The sequence below is a fragment of the Rhinolophus ferrumequinum genome, chromosome 15, assembly GCF_004115265.2.
Source record: "Rhinolophus ferrumequinum isolate MPI-CBG mRhiFer1 chromosome 15, mRhiFer1_v1.p, whole genome shotgun sequence".
Classification (NCBI taxonomy): domain Eukaryota; kingdom Metazoa; phylum Chordata; class Mammalia; order Chiroptera; family Rhinolophidae; genus Rhinolophus; species Rhinolophus ferrumequinum.
Window position 1 is genome coordinate 37,750,486 of NC_046298.1, and position 27,474 is coordinate 37,777,959.

The 27,474-nt window shown below is 52.8% G+C and overlaps 2 protein-coding genes and 1 long non-coding RNA gene across 4 annotated transcripts; 2 read left to right on the forward strand and 1 right to left on the reverse strand.

Annotated features, from left to right (window-relative positions):
* The first annotated feature begins 5,621 nt into the window (after nucleotides 1-5,621).
* Nucleotides 5,622-7,942, forward strand: LOC117034695 (uncharacterized). The gene is made up of 3 exons (XR_004425132.1): nucleotides 5,622-7,463; nucleotides 7,632-7,706; nucleotides 7,810-7,942. It is a non-coding gene; the product is annotated as an uncharacterized LOC117034695 (long non-coding RNA).
* Nucleotides 7,943-8,056: 114 nt separating this feature from the next.
* YIF1B (Yip1 interacting factor homolog B, membrane trafficking protein) lies at nucleotides 8,057-14,956 on the reverse strand. Of its 2 annotated transcripts, none has more exons than XM_033127942.1 (8): nucleotides 14,479-14,956; nucleotides 11,372-11,610; nucleotides 11,181-11,285; nucleotides 10,905-10,983; nucleotides 10,716-10,773; nucleotides 9,521-9,676; nucleotides 9,346-9,439; nucleotides 8,057-8,391 (listed from the first exon to the last, which is right to left on the reverse strand). In XM_033127942.1, the coding sequence occupies exons 1-8, from the start codon at nucleotides 14,528-14,530 to the stop codon at nucleotides 8,236-8,238; spliced, it is 939 nt and encodes a 312-aa protein (XP_032983833.1). In that variant the 5' UTR covers nucleotides 14,531-14,956; the 3' UTR covers nucleotides 8,057-8,235. The 2 variants fall into 2 exon arrangements, with proteins under 2 accessions (XP_032983833.1, XP_032983834.1); XM_033127943.1 differs by having other exon boundaries at nucleotides 14,488-14,951.
* A 2,000-nt stretch (nucleotides 14,957-16,956) lies between these two features.
* KCNK6 (potassium two pore domain channel subfamily K member 6) lies at nucleotides 16,957-27,474 on the forward strand. Its single transcript, XM_033127940.1, has 3 exons — nucleotides 16,957-17,574; nucleotides 23,525-23,920; nucleotides 24,103-27,474. Exons 1-3 carry the CDS (start codon nucleotides 17,253-17,255, stop codon nucleotides 24,324-24,326), a joined length of 942 nt encoding a protein of 313 aa, XP_032983831.1. The 5' UTR covers nucleotides 16,957-17,252; the 3' UTR covers nucleotides 24,327-27,474.

The window sequence follows — 27,474 nt, forward strand, 5'->3', positions numbered from 1 at the left end:
TCATGTCATCAAACAGTCTCTCCACACGCCTCAGTGACTCAGGAGGCTGGGCCCTGGCCCAGGAGTGGGCAGAGGTGCTGGGCCAGCCTGTGGGCTGTGAGCAACCTGAGAGCCCCAGGTGTTGCTTGGGCCTTCCCTTGGAATGAAAAGAGAATAAACTCTCCTTCCTAGAAATCCCTCAGACCAAAAAGGCCACTTCTATATACATTGGAGGAAAGACTTGTATCATTAGGGCTTAGAAACCTATTCCAGAAGCCAGTTGGCAAATACCTCATCTGCTCCTTCCCTGCCTTCCTCGTCCGTGGTAGGCGTTGCTTATGGATTCTGGCATTTTCCCTGCCAAGCCTTTAGTCACTGCAGTTGACTCAGAGTTGGTGAGCAGGATCCCACAGGAGAGCCTGTGGTCCAAGAAAAGAGGGCCAAGGCATTGAGAGGGGACACTGCCCACTATTCCAGGTGTGCAACCGTGGGCGGGTCACTTAACTCCTCTAAACCTGTATTTTCCTCACCTGTAAGGGGTGGAGGTGAGGGTTACGTGAGATCACAGGTGTCAGGTCACCCATAGGACATGCTCAGCAAGGGATCCTCCTCCTTCAGGGGGCTGGTTTCCGCCTCTGCCCACATGCCTGCCTCTTTGTTCCTCCTCAGTAGTTGGTGGCTCTCCCTTATACCCATTCTGCCACCATGAGCAACTCAAATCCACTCACATCTCCTTCATCTTCAGGAATCTCAAACTGACTGATGCCGCTGGCCTAGCGAAGGCCTTCCTCCACATACTCCAACAGGAGTTGTCTCCTTCACATCTTAGTCATGTGAAGGAAAAAAGTTGTGTGTTGGGGGTGTTAAAGACACTTGAGAATCACTTTAATAATTCTGCAGTTGGAAGATCAAGGAATTCTCTTAACACCATCAAGACAGTTGAGCTCTTGAAGGTTTTTCATAGTGTACCTTTATATGTTTCTGACGCTGAAGTTCTCTGTGACGCTTCTGCCAAAATTTGTCAGGTGTGTCTCATGGTAAGGGAGGCCCCATGGGCCCACTTGCTGTCACAGATTGATGCCATCGAACCTTTGGGCCCCTCTTGCTCTGCCAGTGGTGTCACTACCGCGCTTTTATAGGTTCTGGTCGGACAGCCCTGCCATGCCACGGTGGCCCCCAAAACTCAACTGTGCCGTGATTTCAATTTTCTGGACCATTTACACGCTGACAGTGCTGCTCTTTTTGTTGCAAAGGCTGCTCAACAATGGGCCAATGGCCAAGGTATAAATGCACATTTCACGGCCTTTGGCATCATTAAGAAGTGGAATGGACTTTTGAAAAATCAACTCACAAAAATCTCTCATCTCCTGGTCCACTCACTTGAGGAAGGCAGCTTGGTCACTGGAAGTGGCTGTCTCCAGAAAGGGTTTATCTCTACGCCAACTGGGTAAAGATCAGGCCACAGGGGTTGGGGATTGCACCCACCTCATTCCTGGGGGGACCTTGTCCTTAACATCAAGCCCTGGTCCACCTGATTGGTGCACCCTTCAGGGCCAGGCCAACCAGAAGAGGCCTTGGATTGAAGTGGATTCTGGTTCAGCCCCCTAGATTCTTTCTTGGGTTGACTGGTTCTAGGTCATGAAGACAATGACCACATGGTCACTGAGTGACCCGTTTGCTAAGTCTCCCTACGGTGGCCCATAACGTCCCTATAAATTTGTAAAAATACTTGTTCCACTCATATCTGACCAAAACAAAAGGTCTGGGTGTGAGTAGGTATTGATAGAAGAGCTGAAGCTATACCTGCTGGGATGGGATACGCACTGATTTCGTGTCCTCGGAGGGAGTGACCCCGGTACTTGGGGAGGGAACACCTTAGACCCCAGGAGGATGGGGAATGAGAAGGGGTGCAATCAGAGCGCTCTGTGCTCCTCATCCAACACCACATCCTGGCCAAACAAGCACCGGTTCCACCTGAGCCCTGTGGCTGGCAATGTGACCAGTAGACATGGCCCATCCTGACCCATTCTGCTGTGCCTGGTGCCATCAGTAGCAGCTTCTGAATGTGGACCCCACCCTTAGTTGTTTACCAACACGTGGACCTGCGCAGCCTAGTCCTAATCTATAGCCGATAAAATCACACACTGATGCCCGCGCAGCCCTGGCTGATGCCATGTATGGCAATGGAGGCTGTCACTACTCAGTGGCACTGCCCATGTGGTTTAACCAAACAGTGCAGCGGTGTTCCAAGTCAAGTTTGACACGAAATCCCGACTGGAAGGCCCTGTGCCCCAGCAGTCTGTTTTTCTGTGTGGGAAAGAATGAGTCATCATGTCTCCATGGGGTACGAGGGCTGCTTTCAGGCCTTGTGATTATTGGCAATGACATTGAAGATCAGCAAGTCAGCCTGACGCCCGCCCCCCGCCCCACCCCGTGTGGGTCCTAATGGATGACAAATTAGCCTTAGACTACATCCTGGCTGGCCGAGATAAGCCCTGCACATTCACGGCTGGACGAGTCCAGGACCCTGGACGGTAGGTTGGCCTCAGTGCAACAGAACTCTGAGTTCTGTTCATTGTGGCCTTAATCAAATGCTGTAGGAGAAAAACTGAACACTTACGGTCCCAGCCTCTGTTAATCAGTGGTACTCGTGAAAATTTGTTAGAAGCCAGGAGGGGTGGAGAGTTTGCAGAAATAGTCCTCTGTGGGGAGGTCTCATAGTGCTACAAGTCCTGCTGGATATGCCAAGAGTGCATGGCCCTGACAGCAATATTCCTGGACCATTTATTTCTCAGGGATGAGTTTGCAGTGAACACGTTGAGGGATGAGGAAATGGCTCCCTTTGGACAAAGAGCATGCTTGCCTAGTGCCTGTTATAAAGTGGCAGGTCCCCAAGCTCAGTGTCCCATTCTTGTAATGCAACCCACTGCATGTGCAGGGCTCACTGGGCCCCTCCGCTCCGTCCCCATGGGGCAAGGGAAAACAACACGGATGCTGATGCTTCTTATGCTGCTGAGTCATAAAGCCTTTTGTCTCGGACCCAGGAGTCTCCAGGCTCTGCCAGAATTTTGCAAATGGTTACAGGCTAACTTACTAGCTGGTAAACAGCAAAATCAAATCCCAGACACAACGGTCAGCTGGGTGGAGCCCAAGCTTGGGTTTCCCTAGCTGGGCTGTCAGCTCCTTGGCACCTCCCAAAGGATCGGTCCGTCAAGATTTTCTGATTGTTAGTATTTCAGAATGTCCAGGGCAGATGCAGCTCTTCCATCTTCTGGGAAAGGAAACAGTCCCTGCATACTGCGTGCTTAAGGTCATCCATTTCCTAGGATGTCGTTAAGTTAACAGGAAACAACCTACAACAGGGATTACGGTGTTTACAGGACCAGGGCATTCTGTTCATGTAAACTTCAGGAAAGAGACTAGGTCAGGCCTCAGAGCAGTTGCTTTTCCAGGGAGCCGCATCAGTCCTCAGACATGTAGGAGTGCAGGACCCTGGGGGAGGATTGTCTTTCCCTACACCATCTTAGCTTCCCTGGCCTCTAAAGTTGGCATCCAGAAATCTCTTCCTAAATTGTTGTATTTAAGTAAAAATGTCAGGGAGGGAGTGACCCTCTGAAGAGTATGTGCTGGTGAAATGTCACAGAAAGGGTAAGCTGACCTAGTAGTGAATGACATCAGTACAGAGGCCAGTTGGGAACACACGTCCCTTTTTCCTACAAAACAGAAGGCATTGCTTTTACCCTTAGGAACAAGTCATTTTAGGCAGAAATGGTGAGTCAACAAGCAAGGGAAGGTGGTGCCATGAGGTGCCAAGGGAGGCAGGCCCGGGGAGAACAGGCCTAAGCTACGTCCCTGCCTGTTAGCCATGGTAGATGAGAACCGAAGGGCAGGGAACGGATATTTTCCAAAGAACAGAGGGATGGACATCCTCCTGTCTTAGTACCTCGCACCTATGTTTTTCATCCAAGCGTCTGTGTCCGCCTTCCCAGCTTTCATCTGGCCTCCATTTGCAAACCTTCTGGGTTAGAGCGGGGCAGTCATGGACACTCACTGCCAACATTAGGGAGTAATGAGAGACGGGCTCCCATGTCCATTTTCCCCTTCTTCCTTTCAGTAATAGGATCCCCCCCAGGTTTTTGCTGGGTACGTGGCGGCCCAGCTAGGAAATGTATTTTCCAGTCTCCCCTGCAGTTAGATGTGACCATGTGTGTCAAAATCCTGGCCAAACAGCGGGGTCCTTAAAAGGATGTGATGTGCCCTCCACTTGCCCCTTTCTTTCCTAAGGAACCAATGGTGGGGGTCACCCTCCCCACATGTCCAAGGACAACACCCTGCAGGGATGCAGAGCAACCAGACAGAAGGAGCCCGGGTCCCACACCCACCCACCTACCCACCCGTTCAGAACAACCCCCAGCTCAGGCTTTCAGGGGAGAGAAAAGTGAAGCTATCTTGTTCAGCCTCTGTCTTTGGGTTTCTGCAGAAGCTGCCACATCCTAACTACAATACAGGAGTAAATAGAGAAGAATCTGGAGGAACAGGCCATGGGCTCCTGCACCCATCCGCCCTCCCCACAATTCTAGTGCAGTTGTAGAGAGCTACTTTGTCTTGGGTCTGGAAGGTCTCACACTGCTGTTCCACAACCTTGCAGCCCAGTGTATTTGGGCATGACATTGCACCTTTTGAAGCTCAACTGCCTCATATAAACATGGGGATCCTATTGCCAGTTTCATGAGGAATCATGAGATTGTGTTTGTGGATAATAATAAAACCTGACATCTACTGAGCATCTATTTACCTTGTACCAAGCAGGCTCTGTGCAAAACCATCTACCTTATGAGGTAAGTTTTTCACCTTAACAGAGGAGGAAACTGAGGTCCAGAGTGGTTGACTTGTTTGTCCACAGAGCAGTTTTTTAAGGCGTCGAGTGAGGATTTCCGTGTAAGGTTGACCTCAGGAACCCAAACTCGCAGCCACTCTATGCTTGTTCTAACACGCCATTAGCTCAGTGCCTGCCACCAGGTAATCTCACCCATTCACCAAACGCTAGCGAGCACCAACTCTTAGGTCACACTGTTCTGGGTGCTGAGCAAAGCAGCTGAGGTCCCCACAGACATGGAATTTATGACCTGCCAGGAGAGACAACCACTTTCTTTCTTATCCTGAATCCAGTTGTCGGTAAAAGTGCAGTCATCATTTCACTGCTTCTCACTCAGACTAAAGAACAAAGGTCTTTGATTTACAAGACACTCCTTCCACTCCTCCCCATTTTCTCCTTCCCTCCATTCTGTCACTCTGATCTCCTTGCAGTTCCTCAGACACACAGATACATTCCCACTTCAGGGCCTTTGCACTTGCTGTTCCCTCTGCCTAGAACACTCTTCTTCCAAATGCTTGTTTGGCTTGTCTTTTCATCTTCAGAGCTTTATTTAAAGACTTCAGTTAGTCTTTCCCTGGTAACTCTACCTAAAATTCAAGCCCTCCCCAATATCCGACATAGTTATTACCTATTTCACTTTCTCTTCTTAGCACATGACTTTTTTAAAAATAGCTTTTATTAAGGTACGTTACATAAAACTCACCCCTTTCAAAATTACAATTCAGTGATCTTTAATAACTTTACCAAATGGTGTAACTGTCTCCATAAATGTTTTAGAACATTTTCTCCCTAACGACCAGTAAGATCACTCCTGCCCATTGACAGTTAATCCCTGTTTCCACTCAGCTCCCAGCAACCACTCACCTGCTTTCTAATTGCCTTCTCTAAACACTCCGTATGAATGCTACGTATCATACAATAGGTAATCTCTTGTGCCTAGTTTCTTTCCTCTAGCATAAGTTTGAGGTTTGCCTGTGATGTAGCACGTGTCGGTTCATTTTCTGTTGCTGTTGCTGAATAATATTCCATTGTATAGATATATCACATTTTGCCTATATGTTCACCAAATGATGGACATTTTAATTTCCAGTTTGTTTTCCCTAACATACTATACATTTTACCTTCTTTCTTCCACTAGAATGTCAATTCCATGAGGTTGGAATTTTTGCTGGAAATTTTGTTCACCTCTGCACCCCCAGCACTTGAACTGTGCTGGACACATAGTAGGTGCTCAATAAATATATGCTGCAGGAACGAGTGAGAATAAAGATAACTTCAGAGAGTGGTAAGCAAGGGCTGTGCCGGCCATCAAGCAGGGCAGAGGGGGTGGACTGACGGGGCTCCGTGGAGTGGGGAGTGGAGCAGGCTCCTCTAAGTTATGGACTTTGGAGCAGAGATCTGAGTGCACAGGCTGATGACTGCATGTTTATCATCACCCCCAGGGCCCAGCCACCTGTCCCTGCCATAGACACAGGCCTCCCAGCTGCTGGTGGCAGGGCAGGGCTGGGCTGGAGAGAAACTCAAAAGGACACATCATGACAGTGATGGGAACAGCTCAGGGCCCCAGCTCCTCTGCGAGCCCCACCTGGGCCCAGCCCAGAGTGGGGAGGGAAAGCTGGGCTCTGCTGACTGCCCTTCCACTGAGCACCCTCCAGGGTGAGATGGGGGCCAGGCAGAGCCTGGGACTTGAGCCACACGTGTGAGCCCCAGTTCTAGTCTGTTTATTGCTGCATTTCCCCTCGTCATCTTACTTAACTGTTTGCTCCCTCTGTCTTCTCACCTGTAAAACAGGGATAGTAGCAATACTTACATTTTATTTTTAAAAAGCCAAAACATTATTTCCTAAGCACTTACTCTGCCAGGCACAGTTCTAGGAAACCAATCCATGATTCTTACATTGACCCCATTATGGTAGCTGTCATTTACAAATGAGGAAACTGAAGCACAGGGAGGCGAAGCAACTTTCCCTGTATCACCCCGCTACTAAATGGTACAGATGGGCTTCAACAAGCTGGTCCCAAGTTCACGCTCTTCTTTAGACTGTTTCTCACCAAGCCACAGAGAGGGAGTTGGTTGGGAATAGCGCCTGGCACACAGCAACTGATAGTGTCCTCATGGCTCACAGGTCACAGGGAGCCACTTCCCTCATTTCTTCAAAAGCAGGCATCTGACCCTTTTTGGGGAAGCTGATGACAGCTCTGCTCCTCAGAAATCTGCATCTGCCAACCCCAACCCCATCCACACAGCTCCTGCTCATTGCCAAGGCTGGGGCAGGCAGGTTTGTTCGTTTTTTCTTCTTCTTTTGCAGTTAACTGTCCACTCTCCCTATAGCCCTGAGGAAAAGCTGGGTGGTGCTGGGGAGGGGCTAAGGACTAAACAAAGCTCAGGTGGGGCTCCCAGCATTCCTTGGGAGGGCAGGTTCCACTGCCCCTCCCCAAGCCTTCTGGACACACCTTCTTGCCGCTATAAAACTTGAGGCTACAGTGGGTGCACTCCTGGCAGCAGGAAACTTAGGGCACAGGGGACATTACCTGCGCCAATCCACCCAACTTCTCTTCTCTCCGCAGCCCTGGAGAACACCTCCAAGAAGCCCAAGGGGGCAGGCCAGGTGAGTGACCCCAGGCATTAAGCCAGCTAACTGGTGTGTGGGGAAAGACTGGGTACATCCTATGGGAGGTGGAATGTGGGTGCTTTTGACCCCAGGGCCCTGCCGAACCTCAGGCCCAGCCTTCCAACTTGGGGAGCCCTCAGCCTCACTGTCTGCGCTTTCAACTAGCACGGCCACAGCCATGACAGCTCCTCAGACTCTGACAGCAGCAGCAGCTCCAGCAGCTCTGACATGGAGGCTAAGGTAAGAGGCTTCCTCCCCCCAAGTAGGTGCCCAGATAGAGGCCCAGCCCAGAACCTGGGCCACCATTCACCAAGGAACCCTCTCTCCTCTCCCATCCCCACAGCCCCACTCAGCAGGCTCAGGGACGCAGGGAAGCACCCCGAAAAAGGTCAAGAAGCCCAAGGTGAAAAAAGAGAAGGTGAAGAAGGCTGCCCACTGACGGGGCTGGGCTTGGCTCATTAAACCTCTCAGCCTTCTGGGAGCCTCCTGGTTGCAGGCGCTGTGCACTGTCCCCGCCCGCCCCGCCGCTTCCGGGCCAGGCCTGCCCCCTGCCGGGCAGCCGGGCAGCCACCAAGGAGAGGCCATCCACGCTGGGCCTACCACGGTGGTTTATTGTTTCCGGAACAGTGGCCGCCCGCTGGGGGGCGGCCTGTGCAGCTGGGGATCTCAGCACCTGAGGGGGCGGGAGGAGGGTTTCGGGTTGGGGGGCGGTCCTTGGAGATGAGCGGTGGCAGCGAGGAACAGCAGCTGGAGGCGTGGCGCGCCGCCCTCACCGCACCAGGTGGAAAGTGAGCCAGTACATCAGCAGAGGCTGCGCAGCCGCCACGGCCATCGTTAGGTACATGCGCAGCTGGTTCCGAGCCCCGCGCACCGGGACTCCCTCCGCCGCCGCCTCCGCCAGAATCTTCAGCCGCAGAGTCCGGATCTGGGGTGGGGAAGGGTTACCGTTGAGCCCTCAGCCTGGCGGGGCACCTGGACACTTCCGGTCCCTGCCCCGCTGCAGCCTCCACTTTCTCCCTCCCTTCACTGGGGCAGCTGGGCTCAAGTCTTTGTTCTGGACTCCTCGGCTCCCCCCAGATCTAACAGATGGTGATGCTCCTCCCCCAGACCTTGTGAGGAAAGTGAGGGTTCAAACCCAGGTGTCCCCTGAGGGAGCTGGAGAACTGCACTCTGATTACCCTGCCTGAAAGGGGTGGCCTGGCTCTGTCCTGACTGCTATCACCTGCTTATATTGGCCACGTGACAATTTTTTAACACAAGCCAGAATGCCTTTTTTAAAAAAACTTGTAAATAATGACATGAAAGGCAGAGTCTGAGAGTCAGCTGTGGCCCACCAGCCACCAGTTTGTGCCCTCTGCTCCTCACACGTGCTCACACTCAGCCCCCCCCCCCCAGTCCCCTCAAGTGCAGTGATCACCATCAGCATTTTACAAAAGGGAAAACAGACTGAAAAAGAGGAAGTGATCTGCCCAGGATCCAGCAAAACTTAGGGTCAAACCCAGGCCTGGTGGACTCCAGTGCTCTTAACCAGCACCTCCACGCCAGCTGGAAGGACCCTCAAACAAGCTACTTCGAGTGTACTGAAACTTTTTCATCCTAGCAGAAATTCTGGCAGGAAAGTCCACCATGTAAGGAGACTGGGGTGAGGGTGAGAGCCCACCCTAGCAGTCTGGCTGGCTCCTCTCTTCCTTCAGGCTCCAGCTTGGATACCCCATCTCCCAGAAAGCCCTCCTGACCCCCAGGCCGGGGCAGCCACTCCAGGGCTCCTCAGTTCAGCAATGCAGCTATGGTCTAAAATCCCCATCTGACACTGCTTGGATGCCTCCAAGGGGATCCCAACTATGCCCTCGGCCTCACCGCACCCCCAGCCCCAGCTCACCATGAACACAAAGATGGATATGCAGCACCAGCCCAACACCAGGTAGTAGCCAATCTTCCCAAAGAGCAGGCCCATGAGGACCCCGCCAATCATCCTGGGTGGGAGGAGAGGGGAAGGCTCGTCTGAGGAAGAAGCCCAGGCCTAGGGCTGGTAGCGGGGAGGTGGTGGTACTCACCCAACATATTTGTAGCCCAAGAAGGCCACCAGGTCAATCGTGGTGAGGTCGGTGTTGACAGTGACCAGATAGAGGCTGAACAGGATGGCCAGCACCTCCAGTGTCAGCCAGGCCAAGGCCGAGCTGGCCTGTAATCCCAGGAGGTCTGGGGAAAACCTGTGGGCACCCAAGCTCTGTCACTCCGCGGGCCGGCTCACACCCTCCCTGCGTATCCACTTGGGGACAGCCTATGTTGGGTGGGGCTGGAGACCCAGCAATGACCAAGATGGTTCTGAGCCCTGTCCGCAGTGACAGCCTAGAGAGGTCAGGGCTGGCATGGGGGAAGCACAGGGCAGGGGAGGTACATGATGGAGCTCGGAGGGGGTGGCATGGGGCTTCCCAGAGGAGGGGATACCTGCACTGAGGCCTAAAGGGGTGAGGAGCTGGTTCAGAAAGAAGGACCTTGGTCTCTGCCATCGCCTCAGTGCCTCAACAATTTACTCGAATGACAGTTGTTTTTAATGCCACAAAGGGAATGAACAGGGCCAATGAGTAAGAGGTGGGGGCTTGACCCAGCCTGGGGCGGGGTGGCAGGGGAAGCTGGGAAGGCTTCCCGGAGGAAGTGACGTCGGCGTGTAGACATCTTGAGTGAGCAGGTGCTCAGCAGGTGATGATGTAGGGGAGGAACATACTCCTCAGCAAAGGGAACTGGATGTGCAAAGGCCCTGGGATGGCAGCACCAGGCCCTCTGGAGGATGGGAGGAAGACCAGAGTGGTGCAGCAGAGTCAGGAGGGGCAGACAAAGGCCTCATGGAGGGCAGTGCCAGGCTAAGGAGCTGGGGACATGGAAGCTATGGACAGCTTCTAAGCAGACTACGACGTAGCCAGGCCCACCTCTTAGACAAGACCTTCCTGGCTGCTGCTGGAGTTGGGGTACGGGGTGGGGGGCTGGCAGCTGGTTAGGAGAGGGAGAGGATGAGGCTGGATCTGGTAGTGGAGGCCAAGGGGAAGGACAGATTTAAAAAGTCACCCAGCACAGGGTGTGGTGGGTAGGAAAGAGGGAAGAGACAAGCATGACCCTAAGTGGGACACCGAGGGCTCTTTCTTGAGCCAACTGGGAGCATGGTGGGGCTGTTCTAAGAAAGGGGAACCTCTCCCGACTGCCCCCCAGCTCCCCAAACCCCACACCACTCTGCCCATTCCAGGCCTCTCTTACCTATCCTGGGTACCCAGTGCCAGGCCAGCCACCAAGATGTAGGTAATAAAAGCCATAGCTGTGGGAGGCAGACACCCAGACATGGGTCAGAGGAAGGACCATCCTGGGGCTCCAGGCACCCAAACCTCTGCCCTAGATGTGCCCACCCAGAGGGAGGAGGGTGCGGGGCAGTGGTAGGTAGGCTGAAACCTGGAATGTAGAGGTCAGGAGCGTTGACATCAAAGCGAGGGGCCACTGGCATGTCCTGCTGGTACTGCACCTCCCAGTCCTGTGTGGATAATGGGGGGAGCAGGCAGAACCCCCAGAGCTGGGCTCCTCCCACCCTGCTCACAGGCCCTCTGGGGGCAAATCAGCCGCCCTGTCCCTTAGGCTTGCCCCAGCCTCTGATTCACCATTCCCTCCCACCCCCCACCCCAGAGGCTGTCTTCCCCTCAGACAACAGGCACCTCAGCGGGGGGTGCTAACCTGGTGCAGGTAGGGGAAGAAGAGCAGGCCCAGCTTTTTGCCCACATACAGGGTGTCCACAGCGAAGTAATACTTGAGCTTGGTGACAGGGATGAAGCGGTCAATCTGAGGAGGCAGAGCTCTACCTGAAGCCCTGGCCCCACGGCCCTGGACTTCCAGCCCACTCACGCCCACCAGCCCAGCCCACTCACGTTCTTGTCCACCAGTTCTTTGCCCTGTGCCGCCAGGCTGCTCCCGTAGGCCATGGCCATGTTGGACACAGGATCAGACAGGAAGGCTGCCTGGGGCGAGGCCGAGGCTGTAGGGTAGCCCAGGCCACTGGGCCCCTGTGGGGTCCCATAGGCCCGGCTCTGGGCTGAACTTGTGTCATCGAAAAGCTGGTGAGGGTCAGCCATGCCTGGCTGGGACACAGGGATCCTCCGCTTCGAGGCTGCAGGGAGAGAGGGGTGGGACCTCATTCGTTCTGCAGGTGCGCTCCCTCCGGCCTTGCTGCAGTGGGGCACTGGTTTTGATGGGCTGGCCAGCCAAGTGCTACCACCCACCCAAGTAACGATGTTGATGGTAATGTTGATAGCTACTATGTACGTAGTCGAATCCTGTGCTACGCCTTATACAAACAAGGTCTCTATCCTCCGTATCCCTCTTCATGCTCCCCCCCACTGATTCACCTCAGCCGGTGCTCACGGAAAACACCAGGCAGGCTCCCTGCTCAGGGCCGCTGCACTGGCTGTGCCTCTGCCTGAATGCTTTTCTCCCAGGTGTTCTCAGGGCTCTCTCCCCTCCCCAAAGTTTTGGCTCAGTGGGGCCTTCCCCCACCATCCTGTCTACAAACTGTACCACCCTTGGTGGCCCTCTCCACCCCCCTTCTCTTCTTCTTTGATATCCACAGAACTCAGCACTAGCTGAGATACTAGCTGCTTTATTTCTTTTGTTCACTGTCTGCCCACAAAAATGTGAGCCCCCCCAGGGTGGGGATCTTTGTCTTGTTCATGGCTGAATCCCATACCTAACACTTGATGAAAACCTGATGAATGAATCAATCGCCATCCCCATTTTACAGATGTGGATACCGAGGCCCAGACAAGCTAAATGACTTGTGCAAAGGGCCAAATTGAGTGAGCGAAGAGCACGAGTCCAGCCCAAGTCACTTGATATGCATAAATATTACAGTAATTCAACCCCAACTGAGCACTAACCCCATACCAGGCCATGTTCTAAACACTATGGTTTAACTCATTTAATCCTCGTAACAACCCACCCCACTGGGTTAGACTCTGCTGCAGGCGTGGTGGATAAAACTGATCAAAAGGACAAAAACTTCTGCCTTCATGGAGTGGATGGTCCCGCAATAGGTCCCTCTGAATCAGTGACTTATTTCCAGCTCCCTGAAATGTGTGACTCAATTTTCCACCCTTGCCCTGTCTTCTGTTTCTCACCTAGGGCAATCTCACCCACACCAACAGCCACCACTGTCTCTAGCCACCACTTCTCTCCTGGCTCCAGACCCAGGTTGGTGACTTCCTGGAAATGCCCTCTGGCTGCCCCTGAGCGCTTACCTGTGTCCAAACCCCTGGTTCTCCTTCTGTCTGGCATCCAACCAACCAATCGCTAGTTCTCACCCACTGTCTCACTGTCTCAATGCTACCCTCCCCTCTCAGACTGTGTCATCTTGCACTTGACTTAAATGTCTTCCTCCAGGGTACCCCTGTCCTTTCTTAGCTGCACCAACCTTCTCTCCAGTGGACAGCCAGAGTGAGCTTTTCAAATGCAAAAGAGAACATTTCCAGTCCTCTGCCTAAGATCAGGGCCCACTGTGCAGAGAATAAAATCCAAATGCCTATGATGGCCTGCAGGACCCAGCCCTGCTAACACTCTAGGGCCTCCTCCTCTCAGGCTCTGACCCTACCAAACTTCTACCCCCCAAAGGCTTTTGAACATCCAGTGCTATCACCTTGGAACACCTTCCCACGATTAACACCTACCACTGCAGCACTCAGGCTTTAGCTCAAATGTTTCCTTCTCAGAGAGACCTTCCCCAGCCCCACCTTGTTCTTTCTCATTATATCTAGTGGTTCTTTTTTCCCTTCTGAACACTTACCACAATTGCTAGATATATATTCATTTGTCTACTTGTTTACTTGACTCAAGCCTCCAATGCTTTTCCCTCTCACCACAAATCCCCTTCTCTGAAGTTTCACTAACACCTCAAGGCTGGGGTCACGTGCCTAATCTGAGCTACCACACCTCCCTCCTGGCCATAACCACTCTGTTTCTCTCATCATACCGTGTTCCCCAAAAATAAGACCTAACCGGAAAATAAGCCCTAGCAGGTTTTTCAGGATGACATCCCCTGAACATAAGCCCTAATGCGTCTTTTGGAGCAAACCTTAATATAAGACCCGGTCTTATTTTCGGGGAAACAAGGTAGATACATCACTTTAGCCTGTCACTGTCTTCTGCTCTATACTGGTAGCTCCAGGAGGACTGGATACAGGGCTGTCTAGGTACCGCTGTTTCCCCAATACTAGGCACCACAGGGCCATCCAGGCACCTTATTGATGGTTGAAGGGAGGAACGAGGGCATCACTCCTTCTCCCTCAAAAGAGGCCTCCTCAACTCCTAGTCACAGTCTGGATTATTCTCTTTACAGCCCTAATTTACTTCCAAATTATCTTGCTTACTCGTTCGCTTCCAAGTTTAGGACCTGTTTTCCCACTAAATTCTGAGCTGTAAATTAATAAGGACCAAGTGCTATGCTGGTTACTACCAGGTACCCACAATCCAGCAGAGGGCCAGGCAGGGGGAGCTGAGCAGGATACGTTGTCGAATTGAATAAATGAGGTGTACGCACTCCACGGAGATGGAAGGTTACGTCTCACAGGAAACGGAGGTTAACAGTACAATAAACACAGGTTCAAATTTTAAATAAGGGGTAACCACGGCCCTCTGCGCTCAGGGAAGGCTGTGACTGCCATCCTAAAAAGCGTGGGCGAAGCCTGAGGCCACCGAAGGGTAGGGGGCGGCTGATCGCTAACTGCAAATGAATGAAAGACGCGCTTTTCTGCCCATCGTACAATGTCCTGCCCAAAGTTGTTTTCTTCCAAAATAATTTCCTAAAGAAAGAAAACAATCAATCCCAAAGCGCCCCCACCCGGACCTGGCATCCCTGTGCCGTGCACACCTCGAAGCTCGATCCCTGACTTCGTGACCTCCGACCTGCAGCGACCTAGCTAACCGCCGCGGTGGTCCCCCTCCACGCCGCGGCCCGCCCGCCCGATCTCCAAGGCCGGCCACGTACGCCACTTACGCTGCCGGGGAGTCCCCGCCGCCGCCAAGCCTGCCGGGTGCATCCTTAGCCGCCGCCGCCGCCGCCGCCGCCGCCCCAACCACGGTTTGAAATGTGCCCGCCCGGCTTCCGTAGCCACGCCCTACCGGCGGCGCCACAGCCAATAAGCATTACGATCGCGCAGAAGCCATGCTCTCTGGCGGAGGCCCGGACGAGTTGGCGGTGAGTAAGAGGAGGAGACTGGAGGCCGGTGATGTAAGGCGAGAGTCAAGACCGGACGGGCAGGGGGCGGGGCCAGGAACTATCTCAGGAGTAGGCGGTGTTATGCATGATGAAAATGTAGGTGTCCAGTGAAGAGGCTGATGGGAAATGGAGTTCTTTAAAGGCAGACGCTCAATTTCGGTCGCTGAGAGCAGGCAGGAGCCAGGGAAGGGTGTGGAGCAGGGGAGGAGAGATCCATTTGTGTTCCCGAGGGGCTAAGTGGAGTGGTGCGGGCTCTGGTGCTTATACAATTTTGGCGGACCTTAGGTATTAAGCATTTAGAGTGAGAAAAGGACGCCCAACAAGTTAAGTGGGAAGAACCAAAGTGTCTTTCATCGAAGATATCTTTAGACATTTTCCCAGAAACTCATAAAAATGCTTTGCATTGCAACCTGGCTTCCCTGGTCCGCCAGAAACACTTTACAACCCCCAACAACTCAGAGCACACACAGGCACACCTGCAAGCGAGGAGTCCTGAGAATTAAGCTTTCTTAGTCTCGCCTCTTAGTCCCTCAGTCTCCCCCATTCTCTCCCCCTCAGCCTCTCTTTCTGTCCCTCAGTCTCCTCCACTTATCTCATGCAAAGATAATGGTAGAAGTGACTTCTGGGCAGTGATAGCACTCAGGAAGGATGTCAGCTAATGACCCTATCACTGTGGCTTTCCCTTTCCTCCTCTGAGACATTGTCTTTTCTAGGAACCTTGAGGACTGTTCTGGTCTCTCAGTTATGAGTCCTGGCTCAGTGGTAGGTTTTTTGTTCTTGATTTTGTGAGTGAGGTGCCCCCATTCCTCTTCTGCACCTCTGGTTTAGCATCTGTCCCTTGGGCTCCATCACCATCTCCTCATCCTTATCTTCCCCACTCTTAAATTCTTCTGTGAACATTTTTTTTTATTAGTAAAGCAAGTATTTGGCTTCTTGTCGGTCTCATGTTCACATGAGTCACTCTTTACCAGTTGTGACTACTCCATTTTTTTTTAATTGGGGAGTGTTGGGGAACAGTGTGTTTTTCCAGGACCCATCAGCTCCATGTCAAGTTGTTTTCAATCTAGTTGTGGGAGGCACAGATCAGCTTCAAGTCAAGTCATTATTTTCAATCTAGTTGCAGAGGGCGCAGCTCACTGTCCTATGTGAGACTCGAACAGGCAACCTTGGTGGTATGAGCACTGTACTCTAACCATAGAGCCAACCTGCCTCCCCGACTACATTTTTAAGCCTAAATTTTCTCATCTGTTTAATGGGAATAATAGAGGAGGGATTGAAGATTCAATATAAGCCCATGTGTCCACAGGGACTGACATGTTGAAGCCTTTGATCACTGACCGCTACTGTTACTGTTTTATTATCAGGCGTCTCTTCCTGTGGGTTGTCAGCCCCAAGTTGGGCTCTTCCCCAAGAGCTGGCTTTATAAATAGAACCAGCTGGAGTGTGTCTGAGCTGGGCTGCAAGCCCCACTCCTCTGCCAGTCAGATGTGGTCGGGATTCTGGGCTGCCCTCCAGAAGGCAGTCAGGGAGGGTGCTGAGTTGCAGCTGGAGGGGAATATGGAAAAATGTACAGGGGGAACATGGAGGGAAAAATTCCCCCTTCAGTGGAGGTGTGTGTCTGTGGTTCTTCCAGGACAAGAGACCCTGTTCACTCCTGTTCATCCTTCATGTTTCAGGTCAGGTGTCTCCTAAGCTGCGGCAGTTGCCTCCTCTCTGCTCCACAGTCCTCTAGGCTCCCCCCACCCCAGCCCTGGTCACTCTGCCTGCGCTTCCCTCCTCACAACCCCAGACCCTCTGGGCTGTCATTCTGTGCTGGGAGGCCCCTGAGGGCAGGTCCCAGAACTGACTTGGTCACTGCTGTGTCCCCAGCAAAAGGCGGGGCACAAAGTGGGTGCTGAACAAAGATTTGGTGAATGGCTAAGGATCCCTACTCTGTCCTTGGGGGCACAGGGGACACCTGTTCCCGGTTGTGTCCCTCGTTGTGAATTAGGCCTCCCTTCTGGGTGGACGCAACCCTACTCCCGAGCGCATGACTTGGCGAAAGGAGTGAGGACTGGATGTTAGTGTGTCCCGTTGGCCATTCGTCCTGATGTAGTGCACAATCTTCGCAGCCGTGAGCGATGGCCCTGAGGCGTTGGGGCGACTCCTCAGTCCGCGAGAGTGAAAGAGAGTTCGGATTCTCTCTGACCTAGGGAGCCGCGACGCGTGGGAGGCAGAGAGGGAAGGGATGGAAGGAAAGGGAGAATGCCCCCAACCTTTGCATCCCTTTGGCCTTCCCTTTGGTCTAAGTCCGGGAGCCCTGGTCTCCACCCTCTCGGTACTAACACCTGGCGGTAGGGCGTGCCTCAGTTTCTCAGAGGCGGGGCGCTCCTCCACTTTCGCCCCTCCCCTCCTTCCTCTGGTTCCTCTTTGGGGCGCTGGTGGCCTCGCGTCGAGCACTCCCGGAACTGAAGCTGGGCGCCGGGCAGTCCGGAGGCGGGGGCCACGTCAGCGGGGCGGCGGGGCTCGGCGGGGAGCCGGCGGGGAGCCGGCGGACGGGCGCCATGCCGCGGGGCGCCCTCCTGGCGGGAGCCCTGGCCGTCTACGCCGCGTACCTGGGGCTGGGCGCATTGCTGGTGGCGCGGCTGGAGCAGCCGTACGAGGCTCAACTCCGCGCGGAGCTGGAGACGCTGCGGGAGCAGCTGCTGCGGCGCAGCCCGTGCGTGTCCGCCCCCGCCCTGGATGCCTTCGTGGAGCGGGTGCTGGCGGCCGGCCGGCTGGGGCGCGCCGCGCTAGCCAACGCTTCGTGGCCCGCCAACGCCTCGGACCCCGCCTGGGATTTTGCCTCGGCTCTCTTCTTCGCTAGCACGTTGGTCACCACTGTGGGTATGTGAGCGCCTCCCCGACTCCTAAGCCAGCGAGGATCCGGGACACCCCCTTTCACCCCCGTCCTCTTCCCTGGGACACCCGGGAGCGCTCACGAGATACCTTTATCTCAGCACATCACTCCCAATCGGCTCTGGGCCTAGGATCCCCTGAAAATTCCTCAGCGAGGACCCGCACCTACACTTGTGGGATCCGCCCCCCCCCCCCAGGCAAACTCCCATCCAAGCCAACCCGGTTCCCGCTGGGAGGAGGGCCGCCTTCAGAGTACCTTCCAGGGAGCACCTGGGACCTCATTCCTCTGCCTTAACCGCCTTGGACACCCTGGTCTGTCCAGTCTCCTCTGGGCCTAGGACTACCCTCAGAGACCCCCAGCGAGGACCAGACAGCCTTGGCCTGAGACCCTGGCCCCCTCTGGACCCAGACCTCAGCCACCAAGGACCTCTCCCTTCTCTCTGGGCTCACACTGCCATCCCCTCCGACAATGTCTCCTGACTCTCCGTATATGTCCTTCTGGGTCCCCCCTTGGGAAGCCCTACCCCAACCTCCTCCAGATGCTGGTGCCCCAGTGAGGACCCTGAATCTCTAGACCTTCTCAGGGTGCCATCACTAATGACCTTTCTGCCAGTAGAGATCCTTCAACCAGGACCTGGGGCCTCTGGCTGAGATGTCCACCCCTCTGGACCTAGCCCACACTCCTGCCAGGCCGCTGCCCTCCTCCAGACAGGGGTCCTCCAGGCCCTATCCTCATACTCCCCAGCAGGTGGCCCTGACGCCAGACACAGGACCACTCTCCACATACTCCACTGACATTTCCTCTGTATTGGGAAGCCCTCAATGCAGGGTTTTCCTCCCAATAGAGATACCCCAGTTCCCTCTGAACCTGGAACTTCCAACTCAGCTGCCCTCAACAGTGGATGTGTGAAAGGGACCCACCGTGGAGGGAGCTAGAGCACCCTTTCAGGAAGAACTACTGACTTCCCAACCAGAAGTCCCCTAGCCAGGACTCCCTCCCCTCCAATCCTAAAACTGGTTCCAGCAAAAACCCTACTGCTTTCCAAACCAGGGACCCCCATGGGGGCTTCTTTGAACCTGAAAACTCCTAGCTGAGACTCTCTGGACCCTGACATCCCTCAGCAAGAGCCCCAGAACCACCTGGACCTCCTATCAGGGACTCCAGTGCCATCCACACACACTGTCATTGAGAGCAGAGTACCCCCTACACGCAATGCCAGCCCAGGGACTCTGCTCTCTGCACCTGCTACCCCTGCCCCGAGAACCCCTGCCCACCTTAGATTTCCCAAAAAAATGGAATCTCCTGGGTACCTGGAACCTTCCAATCTCCAGACCTACATCTGGGACTTCCCTGTCTACCCCATTACTGCCCCAGCCTGCTTTGGACCTGAATTTCTCCCCTCCACTAAGGATGCTCCAGACCCTCTCCACCCCAGAACCCTCCCCGGTATCCACTTTCTAACCTTGACACTCTCAGCCAGGACCACTCCCTCCCATCATCTCTTTAGCCTTGTCTACTCCCATCGCATCCCCTCAGGCATCCTTGGGCTCAGAATCCCCCTCCGCTTGAGGATTCCCCTCCCAATCCCACTTGTGATCCAGAAAATGCCCCCACTGGTGCCTGTCCCCTCTTTCCTCTAGTCCCAGGACCCCAATCCCAAAGCAGGATTTGTTTCAAACCAGGGCACCATCCTCTGATTTCAGATTACCAACTCTCAGAGTCCCTTCTCTGAAACCACCCCCTCGGGTGGGACCAACCCCTTCCGCCCAGTCCTACCCTGGAAATCCCTTTCCACCTCAGCACCCAGCAGACCTGGGAAATCCCTGTTGTCAGGCCCTGCAGGTCTTTCCAATCCCCTCCCCCAAGCTTCCTCTTCCTCTCCTTACTCAGGATTTGAGCTGGGGTGGGGTTTGCTGAAGCAGACCTAGCCCAGACTCCTAACTCCTTCTCCCTGCCCACAGTAGCAGGTGGCGTTTGCCTTTGGTGCCCCATTGTGTGGACCAGTAAACCAAGGCCACCGGCAGCAGGGCTGGGTGCTCCTCACTGACTGTTCCGCATGCTGGCTGGGCGCGCCCGACCTGTTTACCGGCTTCACTTGGCTTGCTCCCCAGCTTCACTGGGTCACATGAGTGTCTCCATCAGCCTCTTCCCAGATCCTGGCTTCTGAAAAGTCATCCCAGATAGGATAGGCGAAGAAGCCAAACTCAAGGCAGGCACACCCTGGGTTTGGATCCCTGCTCAGCCACTGCTCAGGGCTAGGCCTCAGTGTCCTCCCTCATCTGTAAAATGGGGATAATAACACTCCCCACTTCACAGTAATAGTCAAAGTAGAAGACTTGCTTCACATGAGCTTTAACTCAATCAGCAGAGCAGCCTTGTGAGGCAGGTATCATTAGCGGCCCTATATTTTTAGCAATAGGAATTGAGGCCCAGAGAGGCTGGACAACTAGTCGAAGGCCACACAACTAGAAAGGTGTAGAGTGGAGATTTAAACCGAGGCCATCAGGCCTCAAATCCCATGCTTTTAACCAACACACCACACTAGCTCTTAGGCCTGCACGAAGAAGGGGGTGGTGTGTATATATTGTAAAAGAAAAATTATTTGGACATTTGTTAAAAATGGTTAGTTATTGCAATAGGGAGAGAGATTAAACTCAAGTCTGAATGTAATAAAGACAGCTGGAGATACACAGCTGAGAGCAGAGTGAGGGGGGTCCATGGATGGAAAATTACTACTGTGGTTCCCCAAAAATAAGCCCTAACCGGAAAATGAGCCCTAGCATGATTTTTCAGGACGACAGCCCCTGAACATAAGCCCTAATGCATCTTTTGGAGCAAAAATTAATATAAGACCCAGCCTTATTTTCGGGGAAATGCGATAAGAAGAGACAGGTAGGGGGATTCTTGTTTACTGGCCTAAGAGGTTTCTTGAGACAGACAGGCCAAGGCCTTAGCTCTCAAAGGTGGAGGATGAGGAATTTGATCAGATACCAAGAGTGGGGGGATTTTCCCTAAACTGACTTAGGATTCCTGCTAAAACTAGACCTAGTCAAGAAGAGGGTTCGGAGGAGCCTGACTAAAGTTTGGTCAGAAGGGAGTCTGTCGTTGTGAAGGCTGGTGATAACTGACGTTCACTGAGCCTCAGTTTTCATTGTTATTGGTGGGGAAACCTGGAGCTCTGAATGTATGTGACACACAGAAAACCAAACGTCTTTTAGAGAGACCTCTCCCACGGCGCCCCTGGTCTTGCCATAGGTCCAAGCCCTCTGAGGAGACGTGCGGCCTGGAGTTGGTCCAGGCAGCCTTGCTGCAACTGAGGCCAGGAGTGGAGGAGTCAGCCTGTGAGAACTGGGATTCAGGAGAGAGGAAGTGAGGATGATGTCATGATAACACTTGCCTTGCCCTGCTAGGTGCTACGCCCTATTGCAGCCTGTTAGAATTATTACTATTGCATTTGAGGAAGGTGTTGTTTATGAGCCCATTTTGCAGGACTCTGAGGAAACTGAGGCTCAGAGAGGAGAAGTCACTTGGCCAAAGTGATGCAGGAAATAAAAGGCAAGGCACTGATTTGGACAGGGCTCTCTGAGGTAGCAAGTTGAGGCACACAACCCCCATTCTAGTCTAACTATGATTTTTCTGTTTATAAGGATTTCGTATCATTTGTAAACCTGTCATTCCAGCCAGGCTGCTGGAGTTTCTCCATCAAAAAACCTTGTATTAATGAGGGTTGGAACCATAAATGATAAACCTCCAATAACAGTTGCTTAAATAAGTTGGAAGTTTATTTCTTGTTCACATTTAAGACAGTCCAAGCCCAGAATGATGCTGCATGGTCAGAGCACCTCATGTTCCTCCGTAACTCCTCTGGGCAGTTACCGTTCCCAAGGTCACTTCATGGTCCAAGATAGCTGCTCAACTCCAGCCTTCGTGTTTGTGTTCCAACCAGCAGGAGGGAGGAATGAAGGGAGATAGGCATCTCCCTCTTTTTAAGTGTCTTTTAGGACACTTCATGGAAGTTGCTTGCTTCTTTCATGTATACCTCCATGGCCAGAAATTATTTCAGAGTCACACCTAGCTGCAAGGGAGGAGGGAAGGTCTTTATTCCAGGTGACCATGTGTCCAGCAAAAAAACAGAGGGTGCTTTATTTCTCTCCAATTTTTGTATTGTGGTAAAATACACATAAAATTGACCATCTTAACCATTTTTAAGTGTACACTTAAGTGGTATTAGGTACATTCACATTGTTGTGCAACCATCACCACCATCCAGCTCCAGAACAATTTTCATCTCACAAAACTGAAACTATTAAACATTAACTCCCCATTCACCCCTCTCCCCAGCCCCTGGCATTCTACTTTGTGTCTCTATGATTTTGACTACTCTAAGTATCTCATATAAATGGAATCATATAGTATTTGTCTTTTTGTGGCTGGCCTTTTTCATTTAGCATAATATCTTCAAGGTTCATCCATATAGCCTGTGTCAGAATTTCCTTCCTTCATAAGGATGAATAATATTCCATTGTATGTATTTACATTTTGTTTATCTATCCATCCATCGATGAAGACACTTGGGTTGTTTCCACCTTTTGGCTGTTGTGAATAATGCTGCCATGAACATGAGTGTCCAGGTATCTCTTCAAGCCCCTACTTTCAATTCTTCTGAGTATATAAAAACCAAGTGATCCTTTTGTATGGAAGATGGACACAGGTAAATGCCTCCTCATGCCCATGTTTCCACTCTTTGATCGTAGGGCTAGGTCTGTAGTCTTTTGGGTAAGACATTTTACTGTCAACATAAACCAGGCCCCTTACCACCCTAATCATATCTCTGACCTTTTGGGTTGATTTATTTGGGAAATAGAAAAGATTTTAAATTACACATTGCTTAAATGAGCCCGTCTCACTGACACCTGAATTCCCCTTTATCATGTTTCTGTTTGCAGAACTCATCTTCACACTGATCTTTCTGGGTTCCCACAGCCCTCCAGAAACCCAGTGGGGTTTGTCACACCCATTTTAGAGTAAAGGAAACTAAGGCTTCTAGCCAGGCAAAAGCCTGCACCCTTCATTTATTATTTCAACTACTGGTCGAGTGCCCACTCTGTGCCAGAGACCAGGGCTTCAGCAGTGAACAAAACAGACAGAAGCCCCTGCCCTCCTGGAGCTCGCCCCCTAGTAGGGGAGACAAATAGTAATAAATAAGTAAACCATATAGTATGCTAGAAGATGTTAAGTGCTATAAAAACAACCCCCCACCCCCCAAAAAAGGAGTTGAGTAAGAGGGTGTAACAATTTAAAACAAGGTGGGTAGGGAAGGCCTCACTGAGAAGGTGACATTTGAGCAATGACCTAAAGGAGGGGAGGAAGGTAGCCCTCTGGATACCTGAGGGAAGTGTTCCGTAGGGAAAGAACAACCAGTGCAAAGATCCTGGGGTGAGAGCATGCTTTCCCTGCTGGGTCATGATGAAGATTTTGTGCTTTTACTTGAATGAGATGGAGCCATAGGAGGGCTCTAAACAGGGAAGGGACATGACTTAACACAAGTGGCCATAGCATCCCTCTGACTGCGTGGGGAGAACAGACTGGTGGCAAGGGCCGGGGGAGAGGGGAGGCCATGGAGGAGACGGGTAGAGAGGACCAGAGTGGAGGGTGGGGGTGAGATGGGGCGAAGTGGGTGAGTTTGGGATCTCTTTGAAATTGGAGACAACAGGATTCACTGACGGATGGAGAGTGGGTGTGAGCGATAAGGGAGTCAAGGATGAGACCAGGGCTCCTCCTGGCCTGAGCAGCCAGAAGGATGGAGGTGCCATCACCGGAGACGAGAATGGGAGGAGGGCAGGTTCAAGGGTGAAGTGAGGTCTCGGTTTAGGGTGGCCATAGACCCCCAAGTGTGGGTGCTGAGTGGGCAGAAGGATTTCCTTGTCACTTACGCAGGCTATGGCTACACGACGCCACTGACTGATGCGGGCAAGGCCTTTTCCATTGCCTTTGCCCTCCTGGGTGTGCCGGCCACCATGTTGCTGCTGACCGTCTCGGCCCAGCGCCTGTCGCTGCTGCTGACCCATGCACCCCTGTCCTGGCTGAGGATGCGCTGGGGCTGGGACCCGCGGCGGGCAGCCCGCTGGCATCTGGTGGTCCTGCTGGGGGTCGTGGTGACCATCTGCTTCGTGGTGCCTGCTGCAGTCTTTGCCTACCTTGAAGAGACCTGGAGCTTCCTGGATGCCTTCTACTTCTGCTTCATCTCTCTGTCCACCATTGGCCTGGGTGACTATGTGCCCGGGGAGGCCCCCGGCCAGCCCTACCGGGCACTCTACAAACTGCTGGTCACAGGTGAGTGGGGTGGCTGGCTGGGGGCTGAGGGCAGGACACAGCTTTGCCCTGGAGGCTTTGAGGGACACCTGGCCCTGTGTGAGGGGGAGGTGAGGGTCATGGCCTCACCCTGGGGGTTTCTGTAGCCCCTTGGCCCTGCCCAGGGTAAGGGTCCACCCATCGCCCCTCTGCCATCTTTACAGCCTACCTCTTCCTGGGGCTGGTCGCCATGGTTCTGGTGCTGCAGACTTTCCGCCACGTGTCCGACCTTCATGGCCTCACAGAGCTCATCCTGCTGCCCAGTCCGTGCCCTGCCAGCTTCAGTGAGGATGAGGACGATCGGGTGGATATTCTTGGCCCCCAGCCGGACCTGCACCAGCAACTCAATGCTGGCTCCCACACGAACTACGCCTCCATCCCCAGGTAGCTGGGGCAGGCGCCCTGACGCTTGATGGACCTGGCCTTCGGCTGAGGGGCCCCATGACTGAAGCTGATGCATTAGAACGTCATGGGCACATGGTGGTGTCACGAGGCACTGCCACCAACTGTCTGTCCTTTGTCGTACTTGTTGGGCTCCGCCAGAACCAGCATCACATTGTTCTCCCAGCCCCGTCTCCTATCTCCCCCATACTCTGTGCCTCTCTGGCTTCCTCACTGTCTCTGTCTCTCACCATCTCTTTGTTTCTTATTCTTTTATTTACTACATCTGCCTTTCTCAGTCATGCCGATTCTACCAGCCTCTGGGCTCAGACCTCATTTCAGGCACTAGATCGGTCACTACACCTTGGGCAAGTGACAGCCCTCCCTGAGCCTTGATTTCCTCATCTTTCAGGTGGAAAGAACATATTCACTCATCCAAAACTCCCTCCTCTGTGCCAGCCCATGCTGGGCAGTGCCAGGGACAGTAGTGGTCGAGGTGGCGGGGCCCCACTCTCACAGGGCTCTCAGTTCAGTGAGGTAGCCAGACCTGTCCCCATACAGTGAGTCCAGAACCAGCAGGACTTCAGTGAGGGAGGGAAAGTGGTCAATGGTGTGATGGAGAAAACACAGGGAATATACCCAATCCCACCTGGCAGGTCAGGGAGGCCTTCCTGGAGGAAGGGAAAACTGAACTCAGCCCTGAAATACGAGGAGTAGTCAGGGAAAGAAGGTGTACCTGATTTTCCTCAGGTGTCTCCAGGGAGCAAGGCCCACGCAGAGAGACCCGAGGTAGGCCTAGGTGCTAGAATCTTCCTTAGTAGCCTGGCAAGCAGGAAACAGGATCCCAGTCTGGATCCAGGTGACACGGAAGGTGCTGCTCTGAGCCGTGACACCATTGTAAAAGCTGTCTCCATTTACCAAGCACTAACAGTATATTGCACACTGAGGTCTGGAACCAGCCTACCTCCTAGAGCTCAATTCCCAACTCAGCTGTGCCCTGCCCATGTCCTCAGGCAATCGCTTCCCCTCTGTGATTCTCAGGTCCCTCATCTGTAAAATGGCAATAATAATAGTACCCATTTCACAAGATGACTTCACAGAGCCTCCCATGTTTTTCTGTGATGCTTTCTTTGGCCAGGCCCTGTTCTGTGTACTTTACATGTGGGGAAGATCATATTATCATCCCCTTCCCACACATGAGGAAACTGAGGCACAGGGAGGGGAGGTCCCTTGTCTTAGACACAGAGCTAGGAGGTGATTGATTTTGTTATTCCCCCCAGATTTGATCCCTCCCAAGATAGTACATCAGTGATAGCACTTACTGCCAAAGGCCCATCTACTGAGCTGTTACCTCTACTAAGCCCTTCGGAGGTGACAGAAAGGATGGGGCATCTGAGCTGGGCCTTGATAGTAGACAACTAGAGAGGGCAAGAGGAGGGCCTTCCTGGCAGGTGGAACCATGTGTGCAAAGGCCCGGAGGTAGGAAAGCATGTTGGACATCAGCTTCTGTGACAAGTGTGGAGTGAATGGGGAATGAGGGTGGAGTGGTTGACATAGGCACATCTTAAATGTCTTTACATGCCCAGCTTGGGAACTTAGCTTCTTTCTTGAGGGCACTAGAGAGTTATGGAAGAGTTTTGAGCAGGAGAGGTCATGGTTAGGTTTACGCCTTAGGAAGATTCCCCCTAGCTTCTCTGTGGACATCGATCAAAGGAGACGCAGGCCAGGTGCCCAGGGGAGGCCAGGACAGGAACAAAGCAGGAGGTGATGGGGCTGGTTGGGGCCAAGGGGAGGAGGTGCAGGTGGAGGGATGCTCAGGAATCCAAGTGGACAGGCTGTAGGCCTTACAGATTTGGGATGGGTAAGACCAGGGGAGGGCCAGAGATGGTCAGCTGCCCTTGTGATGGGGACCTGGGAGAAAGAACAGGTTTGAGGGGAGATGCTAAGACTGGTTTGGAACATGGTGGTTGTGAGGGGCTAAAGATACACAGGGGATGACATTAGGAGGTCACAAGACCCCCAGAGCTAGGGCTGAGGGGGTCGTTGAGGCTGGAGACAGATTTGGGAACCAAGACCATGAGGGTGGGTGTGGCAACCCTGGGTAGAGTGAAGAGAAGACCAGTCTTGAGAAGTCAGCCTTAGGCTATTTATATATTTATATCAGGAAGCAAGGATTTGGGCAGCAAGTAACAAAATCTTGATTAGCACTAGGTGAAACAATGACATAATTGTATATTGCACATCACCAGAGTTGGAGAGGGCTCTGGGCATGATACAACCCACAGGTTCAGGAGGCTCTTGTGGCCCCAGATTTCTTCTCTCTGCTCTGCCACCCTCAGCTGAAGGCTTGGCTTCCACATGGGCTCTCCTCAGGGCCCCAAAGTGGCTGCTGCAGGTCCAGGCATCACAACCAGACATGGTAATTTTTAGTACTAGAAGAAGGGGGCATCATTTCCCATGTTATTTCTTTGGAAGCAAGAAAACCTTTCCCCAAATCCTCCCAGCAGTCTTCCTCTTCTACTTCATTGGCCAAAATTGGCTCACATGCCCATCTGGAAACAATCATTGGCCAGAGTGATAGAGCCTATCATGGTTTGCTTGGATTCCTCAGGATTTCCCCTGAGGCTGGGGGTAAAGTTTCAGTTTAGAGGCTCCTGAATACTTGAACAAAACTGCGCTTCTATGAAAAAGGCAGAAGATTGGGAGGATGGGCGGACATTGATTCATCAGCCGGGTCCAGCAAGTACAATTATGCAGGTTGGGACCTACAGAAGGGCTGCCTGGGTGGCAGGGTGGAAATAAATAGGGGCTTAAGTTCAAAGCTGAATATGCCCAAAGGGGGCTTTTTCTAAGTAATATAAAGGACCCCTATGGCGAGCAGTGACGCTCAACCAATGTCCACATACCAGAGAGAAGAGCTTACAAAAGAGACAGAAAAGGAGTTCCAGAGAGGAGTAGGAAAACCAGAAGGGAGTATTAATAACAGATGACAGAATTTTAAGGAGGGAGAAGTCAACATTGTCAAATCATGCTAAAAAGGCACACTAGATTGTTTTAATAACAGCAATAGAAAACACTTGTATTTTGCCATGTATATTCACACTTTTTTGCCCAAATTTGTGAGGGAAAAATAAGGATATGCACTACACATGGGT

Bases quoted from the DNA above. Each gene is read 5' to 3' on its own strand.
- YIF1B (XM_033127942.1), bottom strand. From the start codon at position 14,530: ATGCACCCGGCAGGCTTGGCGGCGGCGGGGACTCCCCGGCAGCGTAAG. The intron at 10,774-10,904 runs GTTTCAGCCTAC...TGCCTCCCACAG, and splicing joins TCCTGACCTCTACATTCCAG to CTATGGCTTTTATTACCTAC. The intron at 8,392-9,345 runs GTGAGCTGGGGC...TCCCCACCCCAG, and splicing joins TATCCATCTTTGTGTTCATG to ATCCGGACTCTGCGGCTGAA.
- KCNK6 (XM_033127940.1), top strand. From the start codon at position 17,253: ATGCCGCGGGGCGCCCTCCTGGCGGGAGCCCTGGCCGTCTACGCCGCG. The intron at 17,575-23,524 runs GTATGTGAGCGC...TCACTTACGCAG, and splicing joins CACGTTGGTCACCACTGTGG to GCTATGGCTACACGACGCCA. The intron at 23,921-24,102 runs GTGAGTGGGGTG...CCATCTTTACAG, and splicing joins CTACAAACTGCTGGTCACAG to CCTACCTCTTCCTGGGGCTG.